This window comes from Neophocaena asiaeorientalis, unplaced genomic scaffold, assembly GCF_003031525.2.
Source record: "Neophocaena asiaeorientalis asiaeorientalis breed wild unplaced genomic scaffold, Neophocaena_asiaeorientalis_V1.1 scaffold50, whole genome shotgun sequence".
Lineage (NCBI taxonomy): Eukaryota > Metazoa > Chordata > Mammalia > Artiodactyla > Phocoenidae > Neophocaena > Neophocaena asiaeorientalis.
The window spans coordinates 120,389-135,411 of NW_020172717.1; the positions used below are offsets into that span (position 1 = coordinate 120,389).

At 38.3% G+C, this 15,023-nt stretch overlaps 1 protein-coding gene across 5 annotated transcripts; it reads right to left on the reverse strand.

The window, feature by feature from the left end:
- Positions 1–884: 884 nt before the first annotated feature.
- Positions 885–14,497, reverse strand: CCNL1 (cyclin L1). Of its 5 annotated transcripts, XR_003002564.1 has the most exons (13): positions 13,155–13,969; positions 12,782–12,856; positions 12,166–12,275; positions 10,294–10,441; positions 6,470–6,590; positions 5,172–5,236; positions 4,920–4,933; positions 3,363–3,462; positions 3,133–3,237; positions 2,895–3,036; positions 2,549–2,660; positions 2,338–2,436; positions 885–1,694 (listed from the first exon to the last, which is right to left on the reverse strand). XR_003002564.1 is itself a non-coding variant. In XM_024740153.1 (11 exons), the coding sequence occupies exons 1-11, from the start codon at positions 13,458–13,460 to the stop codon at positions 1,346–1,348; spliced, it is 1,584 nt and encodes a 527-aa protein (XP_024595921.1). In that variant the 5' UTR covers positions 13,461–14,497; the 3' UTR covers positions 885–1,345. The 5 variants fall into 5 exon arrangements, 1 of the variants encoding a protein (XP_024595921.1); XM_024740153.1 differs by lacking the exons at positions 4,920–4,933; positions 10,294–10,441 and having other exon boundaries at positions 13,155–14,497; XR_003002562.1 differs by lacking the exons at positions 885–1,694; positions 2,338–2,436; positions 2,549–2,660; positions 2,895–3,036; positions 10,294–10,441 and having other exon boundaries at positions 3,203–3,237; positions 13,155–13,983.
- Between the last annotated feature and the right edge of the window lie 526 nt (positions 14,498–15,023).

Sequence of the window (15,023 nt, forward strand, 5' to 3'; positions counted from 1 at the left end):
CATACCCGACATTTCTATATCCAAGTGAATCTTGTCTCCCTGTGAGGCTTTCTACATTTTCCAGCCCCAGTGCCCGCCACTGCTGAAATGTGTTCGGAAATCTTTGGAATCCTCTTCAGAAGCTGTAACTATTCTTTTTAAACATCCTTAGTGGCAGTAAATCTTCTTCTCTTTGTGGGTGTATTTGATTTTTTAAAACAGCAACAAGTCATTTGGAGCCAAGTCTAGTGAACAAGGTAAGTAATCAAGATGGGTGAAAATTTTAATGGAAAATTTTAACTATAAAGCAATATTTTATTTATTATGGCCTTTACGATCTCTAAATTGACTTCCAAAATATTGGGGAAATAACTCTCCATGTGAATAATTCTAAAAATATTCTTTGGCTATGACTTCTGGCTTTTTTTCTTTGTGGTCAGACTTGACTTTAACAGCCAGCCCAGGGGGGTGGGCGGCTCACCTTATCACTTAGCTCTCCTAGCTTAGATAAAAATCGTCATTAAATACCTCAAGAAAAATGTTAACGCGCAGTAGTTGTCTCTAATTTGCTGTCATGTTGAAAGTTCTGGTTTGCTCACCCTTGCAATAGTACTTAAAACCGACTTAAAATAACCTTATGGTGCCATTTATGTGCAAATCAAGTTCTTAGTTTCATGCTACAATTAAACATTTAATGTTACATTGTTGGGCCACACCCATTTGCTTTTTCCATATATACAGAGAAGATTTCTATGATAGCTACCAATGCAGGTAAGAATTACATTTTAATCTCCAACTTTATGTAATGGAAGAAGGAACAGGTCTGTCAGAAAATCAGTACAGCCATTTTACTATTAAAACTTTTCTCTTTTTAATAATTTATTTAAATAAGATGTATGAAGCAGTTTAGAAAAACAAGATTTGTATTTTATTTCCTTGTAAAAATCTTTACACATGCAGACGAACCAGTGTTAAGAAAGTATTCACCATCATTTAAACAAATAACCACTTAAATAGAACAGTGTCTGCAATTTCATCTGTATAAAAATAAGATACATTTTTACAGAATTCACGCTCCAGTTCTTATAGCAATAAACAATACACAAGTATAATAATTACAATTGAACCTGACCATGGTTTTCAATTAGATACTGCTAGGGCATTTTATGTGCAAAAAAAAACCAAACAAAAAAGAAACATAGTTCTTTTCAAAAGAAAATGTCCTCAGTGTTTCTAGAGACCTAGAGAATTTTAAGAAATCAAATCCTAATCAGTTTGCTTTTAATTGTTTGTTTCAATTATGAGTCCATACATCACACTGTAGATAGCCAAAATCAAAAGTTGATGCAGGCTCAAAGGAAGAAATTCAGCGCCTGTGCCTGCCATGTCCTGAGCGACTGCCACCATGGTGCTTGCCTTTATGAGACCTCTCAAAGGAGCGAGATCTTTCACGCCTGTCCCTATGGTGTCCCCTTTCATGCCTGTGTTTCTTGACAGCGTCTGAGTGATCCCGAGACTTGCTCTGAGATCGAGAACGAGACTTTTTCCTTTTATGACCATGTCTATTTGAACTTTTTAAATCATCTCTGGTATGCTTGGCTTTAAGGTGAGGAGAACCATGATTATGATGTCTTCTTGGGCTTTCACTGTGACTGCGGGACCTGCTTCTTGATCTCGAGCTGTATGTTCCAGATCGACTCCGCCTATTATTATAACTTAGATAATAGAAATTTGAGGTTTAGATTCAGTTTCTACTGGGAACAGATTAGTTTTGGTGGTGCTCATCATAGCAGGTTCAAAACAAAACTATCAAATGGTGTCAGTAACAGGCCAGACTGAAGACTTTTATTGTATTTCCCCACCCCTCACTACCTCTCCTCCAGCCTGTTCACATATTAGACAAATCTTGAACAAATTTACTGTATGTCTATATTCCAAGGAGGGGAGTAATTAATTTTTAGTGCCCTAGATAGCTATTTATTGAATTATCTCCCACACGCTCAAAAGAACCACTGAAGAGCCACAAGTAGCTAGCCATCTAATTATAAAGCTAATTAGTGAAGATTCTTTGGCTATGACTGTCCTGATTAGTGGTTATTAATTATTAAGTGGTCAGCCAGGCCCTACACTTCAAAAAACGTGGACAAAAACAGAATAGAATGCCATACATACACCACCACCAAACAAAAAAGCCACATGCCTACAGAGCGTATTTCCAAACTCATTTCTCACAATTTACCTCATTATTAAGACTAAATCTAGCCTAACTTTGAGAACAGTCTACGTGCAATTTTTTTAAAAAAAGCCAGAACTTTTACTCCAAATAAGACTGCTTTCCCTAAGAGAGTGTTTACTTACTGTCTTCTTGGAGTGTGTGATCTAGAACGTGATCGTGTTCTTGACCTTGATCGACTTGCACTTCTGCTATTTCTACTTCTCTTGCTGTCTTTTCTTACACTTAAAAAAAAAAAACACACACACACAATATTTTAGTTGCATACTAAGTATGTTAGAAATTAAACACATAAAAAGATTCCTCAGGCCATTTTTCTAACTCAAGTACACTCACCCATTATAAGGGCTTTTGGAAGCCTGTTGTCTATCCTCAGGTTCTTTTTTGACTGTCTTCACATTAACGGAGATCGGCGACTTCTCTTCAGCTTTTACTTCTCTTGGTGATGCTGTTAAAAAAACATAATAAGGCATGTTAACTATTAGATTTTACAGAGGGCCAATTTTGTTTCTAAATGTGACTCCAAATACCATCCAAGTATCAGTCCTCAGTTGGCTGTCATGAGAGAAAACAGTAATAGCTTCTTAACATCTTTGTTTCTATGCAACTGTTAAGTGCTAAGGCTTTCTAATAACCATACATCTTCAGTACTCAAGTCATTTCAATCCTGAATTAATCTTACATGGTTTAGAGGCTGGAGAGAATCCACCAAGGGTTGAAAGGGCTGGAGTTCCATCGGGATTCAATCCCTTTGCTTTTAATTTGGCTTCTTGTAAGGCCACTTTTCTTTTCTCTACTTCTTTTTCCAGCAATTCATAGTTTGGCTGTTGAAGAAAGTGAAGTTAATATTTCTCTTTTACAGAAGTTTAGATTCTTAGCACTGACAAAATATTAACACAAACACTAGTAAACAGAATTACCTTTTTTCTGGTATAAAGCCTGAGCGTTTCTATGCAGATTTCCTGGATATCCTCTTCGGTAGTACCAAAAAGAAGAAACCAATGGGGACGAGTTGGCAATGGAATCTAAACCATAAAAATAGAATAGTTTACATGAAATTTTCACTGTTTTTATTAGGAGAACTGATACTTCTTGTGATTTACCCTACAGGACTATAGAACATATATATCAGGCTATATATATAACCTACCTGAAGAGCTCTAGCTGCAAGGTAGATGCAAGCACATGCTATAGTCTCTGGTTGAAATCGAACAAATACATTGGTTCGAAGACTGTCATTCATATAATTCCTGAAAAATATTTCAACCATAAGCTTTGTATGTAAATAAACCAGTTCTTCTGAAGCTTACATAAAATTGGAGACTCAATCTACTTTATTCTTTTTTCTTCTCATATTTTTATCTTCAATATTCTAGCATATAACAATTCTTAACTCAGAAATCAGTAAGAGATAAGAATTTAACACTAGAATCATTCTTCATGTCTCCTATATATATAAGCAAAGTCCTTTAAAATAATTCCTTATTATTCCAAATAGAACGTAAAGTTTTTTAAAAACATATTTCTATGAAAAGCAATGAAAGTCAGTTCTGACATGACCAGTTTCAGAAATAAACCACTCCAACAATACTTCAAGCCATTAATTACTGACCATCTCTCCTTTATCCACAATGAAAAGCAGTGTCAATCAAGTTCTTTCAAAAACTCAATACCGTGAGAGGGGTAAAAAAGGCATTTTCAGTAAGCACTCACCAAATTATATTAAGAAAGCTAAGTAAGCTACTTCAGAAAACCTGGGTTGGGAAGTGAAGAGCAAACACATACAACAGCCTTGTTTACATACCTTTTTGTGACTAAGTATAAATAAAAGCAGTAACTACTTCAGTTAACAAATTACTGGACTTTTATATTAGTGAACCCTCCCCACAAAATTCCTAAAGTATTGAAGAAATTTTACAAATAGTTCAAAAGGTTAACTAAAAGACTATTTCTTAAAATTCCTTACCCATGAAAACTTCTAAAAATCTGTTTTATAGAACATATATTAAAAAATGTCATGCATTTTATAAAAGTAATGAGACTTTTCTAGTATTACTAATATTTATTGAGCCCAAAAAGCATGGCAGTCATTAAGTCCAGAACATAAGAATTACATCACTTAAGTACTGCACATCATCAACAGTCTTAAGACAGTAGTTGTGGCTGAACCACGAACTCCTTGTTTTAACTTTAAGTCAGCACTGCAAATCACACAAAGTAAGTTCTAAAGTGCTATGTTAATACATCTCTTAAAAATGAAGTACTTCTTTCTTCTAATACTATTGCCTCCAATAGCCCAGCAGCTATGAATTCAAGTATGGTAATGGTGCCCACTTTAAGCTGCCGTCTCCTTTGGTAGAAGTCATGCTATACATACCAAAAAAAAATAGAAATCTAGTCAAACTCCTAACAAAAATCATTTAATTCATAATGGCTGGACAACAAATCTATCAAAAATGAACTATTCATTTTGATAGTTACAGGTATACATTAAATACATAGGCATGTTGAAGAGTTACTTCTAGAAGCAAATATACAAATCCTTTTGACACCCCGACAGAACTAGAAGATGCTGCCAGATGGATATGGACCACTTCAGTGAATCTCGGATGAGAGCTTGCACTGGATTGGCTGGAGAGCAGGGCAGCCAATCAGGCCATCCTGAGGTCATGGGCTGAAGTGCAGAGGGCAGAGTTCTATGACTTACCATCATGGACTACCCTTTAATTAAAGAGTAGAAAAAAGAACAAAGTTAAATTGAGTTCTCCATTAAAAGTAATTAGTCAAGCCAAGAAAACAGGAAGCAGAAATAAGCATTATTTACCTTTTCATTAAAAAACAAAAAAACAAAAAGCACCAAAACAAACTCATCTCATTATTTTGGAAAGGGAAAATGAAACTTACTTTATTTCTGCTTCTGTTTTCCTGGCTAGGAAAGAAATGTAAAAAAGCAACTTACCAGGCAGTTTGAACCAGGGTTTGATTACGTTCACATTCTAAGACTTGTAAATACATAACAATGATCTGAAGGACAAGGGAAAAAAACTCAGTTTAGCATACTGGTGGTTCTTTCAGAGTACAGAGTTCAATGAACATAAGTAACTGAAAATGTTAGGTGCAAGTTTTAATTCTTCTATAAACTGTATAAATAATACAGACCAACTAAAATGTACCCGAGAGTCAATGTAGGTTATTATGCTACTAGAGTTCATATGGAGACGTAATGTTCCAAAATCGTGCAGGAAAAAAAATGGAAGTTAAATCAGTTAAGAAGAGTATCTAAGTTTCATGTGACAGGCACTGATTATTTAATTTCCCAAGGTACAAAAACCCTAGAAGGGCTTCCCTGGTGGCGCAGTGGTTGAGAGTCCGCCTGCCGATGCAGGGGACACGGGTTCATGCCCTGGTCCGGGAAGATCCCACATGCCGCGGAGCGGCTGGGCCCGTGAGGCATGGCCGCTGAGCCTGCGCTCCGCAACAGGAGAGGCCACAACATTGAGAAGCCCGTGTACCGTAAAAAAAAAAAAAAAAACACCTAGAGACTGCTATATTTTTAAAGTTACACAATGGGTATGATACATATTATGTATGTACAACTCAGAGTGGGTAAGTAATCAAACCCTAATATTTCTACAGTGAAGCTTATCACACTAAAGTGTGATAAATTAAAAAAACTCATATAAATGAGTTTACCTCAGTTCTGATCTTTCTGGACCTGTATTATCACTCGCATTTTACAATTTTAGAGATGTGGAATCTGAGAAACATATCTGCCTAGGTCACACAGCTAATAGCAGAAACAAGTTTCTATGTGCAGATGGTCCTGCCCCCAAAGCACCTGTTCTCTTAACCATTGTGCTACAGCTTATGTTGAGCATATGGAAGCCAAGAGACACTGGAGAAACCCAAGAACATTCAATAATGCTAAAAGTGAGCAGCCACACTCAGCATTTCACCATGCAACAGGGTAGCATACTGTCAGATACTTCTGCAGATACACGTATTATCTGTTCCTTGGCTAATATCTAAAAATCTCCGTTTTCTAGGTATGGAAACTGGGTTACCTCAGAAGCAAAAAGAACAAAATAAAGAGTGAAGATTTGAACCCAAGTCTTTTCAACTCCCATTTTACTGATAAATATCAACATCCAAAAAGTTGCTTTTTACAACCAACTCTCAAATATAAATTCATGTAAAATAAAATTTTAAGAAAATCCCTAATACTTACGAATGTTATTTCTGTATTCTACAACTCACCTTATGGGGATGCTTGACATGAACACAAAATCCCAACTCCTTTAGCACCCTCCTCTCTGCCTTGATAACTTGATTTTTGGTGTTAATGTAGTTCTGATCAAGGATCAGGGGGCTTGGAGTCCTATAGTTTGTAAGAAATAAAATCAAAACTGTTTTGCACATCCAAAAAATTTTATTTGTGGCATCTCCATTTTCCCTTCCAACCAACTATTGGCAACAGAAACCAGCTTTTTAAACTCCTGCAAACAAGTTAAAAGCATTAATCTTGTGCTGTCCAAGTTATACTAATTAAATATATACTTTCCAGACTCAGTTCCTAGTTTACTAACAAAACCCTGCAATGAAAAAAATTCACTCTAATGCTCTTAGATACATCCTTGTTGATTTTTTTCATCCAGATATTTTAGGTATATATATTAGGTGATAGACAGCCTGATTTATTTCCACAAACCTCGTTAGTCTCCATAGACTCCAGGAACAAAACTAATGTGCTCTTGAAAATATGTATTATAAAGACCTCATAAGATTATAGTGATTTTACTCATTTTATAAAATATCAACTCTTGGCTAGTTTAACGCCAAAATTAAAATTAGGAGATAAAACGGTGGGTAGCTAATTCAGATTCCCCTAAATAGGCAATTTGTTTAAATAAACTGATCTAAGAATCGCTGTTAAAGAAAATAATCTGGAAACTATAGATTCAGCTCAATTACCAAAGAAATATTTTAAAAATCAGATTTAAAATTCGAAGTCATCAATAAAACCAGGCCAAAATTTGGTCAGAGTTGTCATTATTAGGTACTAACTTTAGTATGCAATGGCAAAAGAGATGGGAAGACCAACCATAATGAAGAAACTAGAAGAGTACTCAAGGTCTCTGTGCCAGACTAAATTATGATAGCTTCAAAAGTTATGATGCAGAAGGCGATATATATCAGTGGTTCAATCCTTTGGGAAAAAAATGCTTTCAATTAAAACATCTTTAAGTCTTAAAATTGAAAACTAGTTTCTTAATGAGAAGTCAGTCAGGACTTAGACTTTCACTTTAAAGCCTATAAAATGTCCCAATGTCCTTCATTTGAGACATTCTTAGATCCAACCAACAACAAATACGTTTTTATTAAGACCCTGATAAGGTATGTATCTGGGTAGAACAATTAAATACTTTTCCCCATACTCAATTTATTTTCAGCCAAAAGATTCAAGAGTTTTTGCTCTGGGCAGAACACAACATTTTAAAAAGACAGTCATTCTGAACATTGCCCCCACTTTATAGCTCATTTTATCATGCACACCAAATCCAGAAAAATTTAAGCCCATGTTAGCCAAAAACCTAGATATCCATTTGAAGATCAGAAAACAATCTGAAATAAGCTACATTATCCTGTAGTGATATGCTACCAGAGTAAAAACAATCAGCTACCATATTTATTTTCCATTCTTTCTCCTATTTCAAATTATAAAACTGGAATGTTTAAACTATTTTAAATTATTCTATACTATACGATTTCTATCAAGTTGGATATAAGACAAAAGTTGGCAAAGCTGACAAGATGGAAAACAGCACGTTAACAACATTTAAAATGGCCTTCACTCAATTCAGTTCTTCTTACAGCTTTGAAAGGTGTGAGAAATGCGGCCACCAATTGGGGAGGGAGCTGATTTCTAACATAAAAACATAATAATGAACCCATTTTTATCAGGACAAATAGGCTACAAGTTCATTGTTCTTTGGAAAAAAATCAAATTTAACTCAAATGATAACAATTAATATATATATGAAAACATATTCCAAAGATCTTAAGGTTTATGATTTTTCAGATATTAAAACAGAAAATGTGGAAAAGAAAGTCAAATGGACTAGTTATCTGATGGCCCCTTCATCAGGCATTCATTAGGAGACAGAATACCTCTGGTGTTATGGTTGCGCATCACCTTAACCCTTAACGTACAACTCAAACAGTAAACTGCACCATTAGAATCCTTATAAAATTATTATAAAAGCAGTTTTGTCTCATTTTTTCCCACTTAGGTTGAACAAATTCATTATACCTCTTACTAAACTTGCTTTAAGAGTTGATTTCAAATTCTGTTAAAATTCATTTTCTTGCAATCAACCAACTAAACATTTGAATTATGGCTATTAGTCCCAAATCAGGTTTAATCATTAATTCTGCTTACGCGAATTACTTCCCATCCATTCTGCCACAATCTTTACTTTCCCATTTTTTTGTGTCAAAATCCCAACATTAAACCAATTAAGCAAACCAAACTACTATCTACTATAATTCCACTAAGTACGCAGCTTATTGCTTAGGCCTGCTACTGCCTGTAGTCTTCAAAGTTAACTTTGTAGGTGTATAATCTGATACCTTCTTTTCGTTCAGAACTGGATTTACCTCACAAATCAAAGGCTCGATGAATATATAATTTACACTACTTACAAAGACTATTTTGTATCAGAAGTAGAAAAATGTGTCCCCATATAACAGCAGTAAGAAAAGATTCAGACTGCCTAAACAAATGATTTCTTTAAAGTATCAACTAGTACCTTACGTGGTAATAAGTACATCAAATTGAATTAAGGCTTACTAGAATTTCTTCCTCCCCAATTAGGTAAACTTTCCTTTCCAATAAAAGTTTGAAGAGGTAACATTTTAAATCTTTTTAAAAGAAACCATCTGTTCAGAAAACAATTTTCATGATCAAAAAATACCCAAACCTAACTCTACCTACCCTCCTCTTTTAACTTGGTCAGATTTTTCAGATTAATTTATATGAAAAGAACAACTTTCAAATTTTAGTCTTAGTATGAAATTCTGAGTTCTGGTCATTTGACGTTTATTATCTGGTCTCTCAGAATAGCTATTTTTCCTTCAGCATGATCTTGAAATACAACCACCACAACAAATTTAGGAGCAGATCCAAACATGGTTTGTCTCACTCACGTGGTACAAAGGACCAAGAAAATGAAGAACAAGTTCTTTAAGAGACTGTACTTAAATGAGATCAGTTTACAGGAAGGCAGACTGCTACTCAACCTACAGAAATTTGTTAATTCCTACCTCAAAAGAACGTTCTTTCTTTGCCAGTGTTTAAACAAACAGTTTTCAAGCCACCAAAATAAAATGCAGAGGAAGACTGACTAAATGACAAGATCTCTTCCCTTCCAACTCTAATCTATGATCTATATGCATGTTGAAAATACCACACCATATTCACCAATGAGTGGGTTGCACCAGGCTTCGAATATTTGTCTTCTTTTAGAGAAGCCTTATATAGTATGAAGGTAGGTGCCTTAAAACTACATAAAACTCTTAATTTGCTGGGAGTATGCTACATCTCAAAAGCAAATTATAATCAGAAACTATTGAAACAAAAAAGCAATCTTACTTTTTAAAATTCAGCCATTTATTCCGAGCTTAAAAAACCAAACTACAAAAAACTGAAGAGAGGAAAAAAAAAAAATCCAGGATGGGGCTTGGGCATTAGTTCTTTCTAAAAGCTCCTCTGGTGATTCTAATATGTAGTCAGGACTTAAATCCAGTGACCTAAAGTCTACAAATACGATGCCTCTGTTTTTTTTATTACCAAGGTCACACTTCAATTTAAAGCTATTCATAAACTAAATTAAAATAAATAGCACCAATAAGACAAACTGATACATACTCTACCTAACTAAAGTGTGATATTGATAGTACTTTCTAATAACATTAACCTATGCAAAAAATTACTAAACTATCGTTCTAATAACTTGGACAGCAAAGACAAACGCTTATAACAAGAAACAGGAGTTTTTCTAAATGGTTCACCAGTGGCCAACCTGTTAGTCCCCGATTCCAGTGACCTATTCTCAGAGCACTGGCTTCTCCTTGGGGATTTTCGATACTTCACTCACTGTTGCCATGACGACAGCTTCATCGCTATGTACCACTCCACATCACCCAGGCTTTGGTAAATGTAGCTGGTCGCTGTATAGTCGGTTGCAAGGGAAAAAAGAGTTGAAGTTAATAACATATACAAGCTACCTGTCTGAGTAAACTTGTAATATGCATAGAACACTTTTACATCCTGCCTTAAAAAAAAGACTTCCATGCAATTAACAACTCCTTTTAAATTTCATGCTATAATCAGACTTCTAAGATTGAGACACAATCAATTTCTCTGCGATAATGACCGAAAGAAAAGGGAAAAAAAAAAAACCAGTTACATCAGACACGACAGTCAAATCAGGTGAGATGTTTTAAACTCCAAGGTTTTTATAGTTAAGAGGACCTACTCTGAAATCAAAGAAGACTACTCAAAGAAAAATTTCAAAGTAGATAATACTAAATGATAATAGTGAGCTCAATGGTCCAAAGAATACTAACAAAACTATTTCCTTTAAGCAAACACAGAATCCTTTGACGAAAGATACAAAACCTTTTTATTAGTGTCATTTTGTTTAAACACCCTGAAGAATCACCTAGATCTAAATATAAGTTTTAGCTCAGAACATGCTAAATACCAATTTGAAAACTTCCCAATTTTCAGAGATTCCTCACTAAGAAGCGAAAAGATATTTTAAAATGAAAACTAAAAAAAGTAGTCTATCCCTGGAAATGGTTACGGTTAATGAGAAAAGATGGCAGAATAAAGAATGCAGAAAACTGAAAAATGCTGTGAAAACTATCTGGGTAGCAATGTTTCAGATTTTAAGGTTACTACTGGCTTGTCTCTGAATAATTCCATTACTGCCAACTTACAGACTCAGCAAAAAGACCACTCACGTAAGATACTAATTGGGTACTAACCGGTTACCTAACCCCAAAACGACTTAAAATCCTTTTATAACTAACTTCCTTTCAAACTCAGTACAAGTTTATCTAACATCACAACAATTCCTTAAAAAGCAAACACAAGAACTAATGTACACCAAGTATATTCTTTTGTAGCACATACTAGAGATCATCTATAGACAAAAGCACTGCAACTAAAACTTTTTGGTACTGCCTCGCACGAACACATAAAGTGTTAGCAGGTATCCACGACACCTAAAAGACAACACTATATTGGTCTCTATTTTCTTATAAGATCAGATAAATGGGCCTTATCTAAATGCAACCCACTCACTGAGACTGTCACCTGACCAAAACAAAATACCTGTTTAATCCCTTTGACTCCAAACTTTATCATCCTGCAGTCCTTTCAGATCCGGTATTATAGGATATATCGTAGTTCAATGTTGAGAAGTATTCTAACAAAAGCCAACCTCAATTGGTAAGGAATTAACTGGGACTTCCCATGGAAAAACAATCTACACAAAATTTTGCCACAGTATTAACCTGAACTGCAGTGTTTACACTTCCAGCCTTCAATCTTCCAGAGAAGGGAGGGGAAAAATAACTTACAGAACACACTCACACTTGAGTCAAACGTATTCCCTTTCTTGTTTAATCTTAAACCACAGGACTGGCTTCACAGCACTGTTAGGATTGTCCATAAACGCAACTGCCTCTACAAACTTTAGATAACTGGTTAATTGTGATTTTTCAAATTAAGTATCAGCGTGTTCCTATGTGACTTTTAACACCTAAATTAAAGTCAGTTTTCCCTTGCATCGGTTTTAACTTGAGAGGAAAGAATGTTTTGATCTGATGATTGGTGCACAGCACAGTTGTATCAAGAGATCTGTGTTCAATAATGCCAATCTTACCTTTTTCCTCTTAACTGGCGTAGATGGTGAAATACATTAATCACATCTCTTATTCTTCTAGGTGCTTCTTCGATTTTTGATGCAAGATTAATACATGCCATGGCAACAATCTGAAAGAACCACGATCCAATAAAAAGTTGTGAGATTATGGCACTACAGAGTACTGCTAGAAAAAAGTGCCCCTCTCAAGGTCTAAGGAACTTATCTTGTTGAAAAAACTTTAGGACACAGCTGAGAACTTTAAGACCTTTAGTGAAATGAAATCGCAGTTGACATTTCTAGGCCATAGGCTTACCAGCTATGCTAGCGTAATGCTTTCTTTTTATTGCTTAATTCCCCTTAATTGTGAATCCAGAGCCAAGCTCAATCTCACAGGAATTTTGCATTTGGTTGAAAATTCTAATCCTTGATCACAGGGCACCTGGGCTCAGGATCCATCTTCTGGTTCTAAAACACTTTCCTCAAGTCTCTACTTCCCGGTGGGTGAGAGCTAGGTACAAAGGCCTGAAACTAACCACTCCCTTTCTGGAAAAACTGGCTGCTGACACCACCTCCGCCCTCCTTCCCATTTCCGGATTAAAAAAAATCCCCCTTCACCCGCCCCCGCTCTGCTTACCTCGAAACTGTGCTTGACGAAAGATTTGGAATAGAAAAAACGATGAAACAACACCTGCCCCGTTGCCATCGCCACCTGCAGACAAGAAAGAAGAACGGAAGCGCAGGGGTCAGGCGGGCCCGCACCAGGCGCCGCCGCCATTTTGTGCCGCCGCCGCTCGCTCCCCTCCCCCTCCCCCTCCCCGCCGCGAACAGCTCCAGTCCCCGTCTTCTCGTCGCCCAGCGCCCTCCCACTCTCGACACGCCCGTGCTCCGGCTGGGACCCGCGGCTAGAGAGCCCCAAGGGGACACCCCCAACCCGGCCGGGACCTGGCGGTACCGGGACGCAGCGGAGAAGGAGGCGCAGCAGGTCGGCCCGGGGCCGGAGCACTGACCTGCGGCAGCCGAAGGAGAATGCCGGCGGCCTGGATGAGCTCGCAGCCCAGAATGCGCAAGTCCGTCTCGCTGGGCAGGTCGAGCCCGTCCTGCATGGACGGGGTGGGCGAAAGCCGCTCCTCCGGAATCAGCGAGTGGTCGATGGTGAGCGAAACTTCCGAGTACAGGCGGTCGCCGATTAGGATCCCTCCCGTCGTGGTCGTCGTCGTGGTGGTCGTGCCGGAGCTGGAGCCGCCCGCGCTCGGGGCGGCCGACGATACGGCGGCGGCGGCAGCGGTCGCGGTGGGGTGAGGCCCGGACGCCATGGTCTCAGCGAGCTGCACGCACGCCCAACGCAGCCGGAACCCGGAGAGAGACTAACCAGCGTCCTCGGCGCGACGGATATTCCCGTGACCGCCGGGTTCTGGGCCGCTTCACGCAGCGTGCGCTTCCGCCCTGACGTCACCACGCCCCTCCGGCGTGCGCCAACTAGTCCCTTCAGGCCTCGACTCCACCCGCGGCGCCTCAATCCTGCGCTGGCCCGGGAGCGGCGGGACGCTCGGGTGCCCTGGGTTCTCTCTCCGCTGGGCTTCCAGAGTGGTCGAGGAGGTGATCTATTTCCTGAAACAATCCCAAGCCGCCTCGTTTGTAATATTTTAAACCACAAGTATAATAAGGGAGGCTAACAAAATAGCTTCTCAAGATACCTTATCCCCAAGTTCGAGTCTGCAAAATTTACTGTGACCCCTGCGCGTTGGCAGCTTGTCTAGAACGTGCGTCCCTGTGCTCCCGTCTCTCTTCCTCTCCTAACTTTTCGCATTTAGGTGGCGCAGTTTCGGCGAGCACAAAGGGTCGACCCTTCGCCCACATTGGCGGGTGGAAGTGGCTACTCCGATGTCGTGTACGGACGAACTTGTAATTTAAAGTGACCCGCAAGGAATCTGGAGAAAGGTGCCTTACAGTATTTTTAGAAAACAGGATGTGAACTACTTCGGCTCAAAAAAAAACACAAAAAACGAAAACCTCCCCGATGAGCGTGTGGTTCACAGGGGTTTCGAAGTAAGGCGAAGGCTTCGTATTGACTAGGAGGGCAGCTGCTTTAGCAGCTTCCCTTGCGAAACTCAGGCCTGAGCCAGTGACAACGTCACAGCTTTCGCTAATCTGGAAAATCCCTAGTTTCCAAAAATAGTCTTACAGCGAGACTTTACAGAGGTAATTTGATTATGCCTGGGGTCTATGTATTCCTGCGTGGTTACTCCAATTAGGTAGTATGGGAGAAATAAAATCTCCATTGTATACATATTTTTCCCTCTGTGATATTAGCAGTTCTCCAAATTTCCTCAAAATTGAAGTAAAAACAATGATACTGATCCAGACTACTAGAAGCTAGAGTGGGAGAAAAAGAAGTAGATCTTGATTTACTGCAGCCATTTTTTGTCCCTTGACTGAACTTCGGAGACGTCCAGGGATAAGAAGTCCCATTGCCTTTCTATTACATAGCTCAGTTTTAAGACTTAGTTTAATTATAGAAAATTGAAGCCTGGATCTATAGAACAAAGGGAGCTTGAATACATTGAAATATTTGTCAGTGATGTCACTAAAGCAAAACATATTCAAGGGACTTCCCTGGTGGTCCACTGGTTAAGAATCTGCCTTCCAATGCAGGGGACGCGGGTGAGGAACTAAGATCCCACGTGCTGCAGGGCAACTAAGCGGTAACTACGGAGCCTGTGAGCCTTCACGCTCTGGAGCCTGTGCGCCACAGCTAGAGAGAAGCCTGCGCGCCACGACGAAAGATCCCGTGTGCCGCAGCTAAGACCCGATGCAGCCAAAAAAAAAAAAAAAAAATTCAAAAACCTCATTTTTAAAAAAGCATTAAATCAACCGTA

What these genes read in the sequence shown, in the direction of transcription:
- CCNL1 (XM_024740153.1), bottom strand. Translation starts at nt 13,460, where the DNA reads ATGGCGTCCGGGCCTCACCCCACCGCGACCGCTGCCGCCGCCGCCGTA. An exon ending in ATGTCAAGCATCCCCATAAG is followed by an intron (nt 5,237 to 6,469) that starts GTGAGTTGTAGA and finishes CTTGTCCTTCAG; the next exon opens with ATCATTGTTATGTATTTACA. An exon ending in TCCAAAAGCCCTTATAATGG is followed by an intron (nt 2,437 to 2,548) that starts GTGAGTGTACTT and finishes TTTTTTTTTAAG; the next exon opens with TGTAAGAAAAGACAGCAAGA.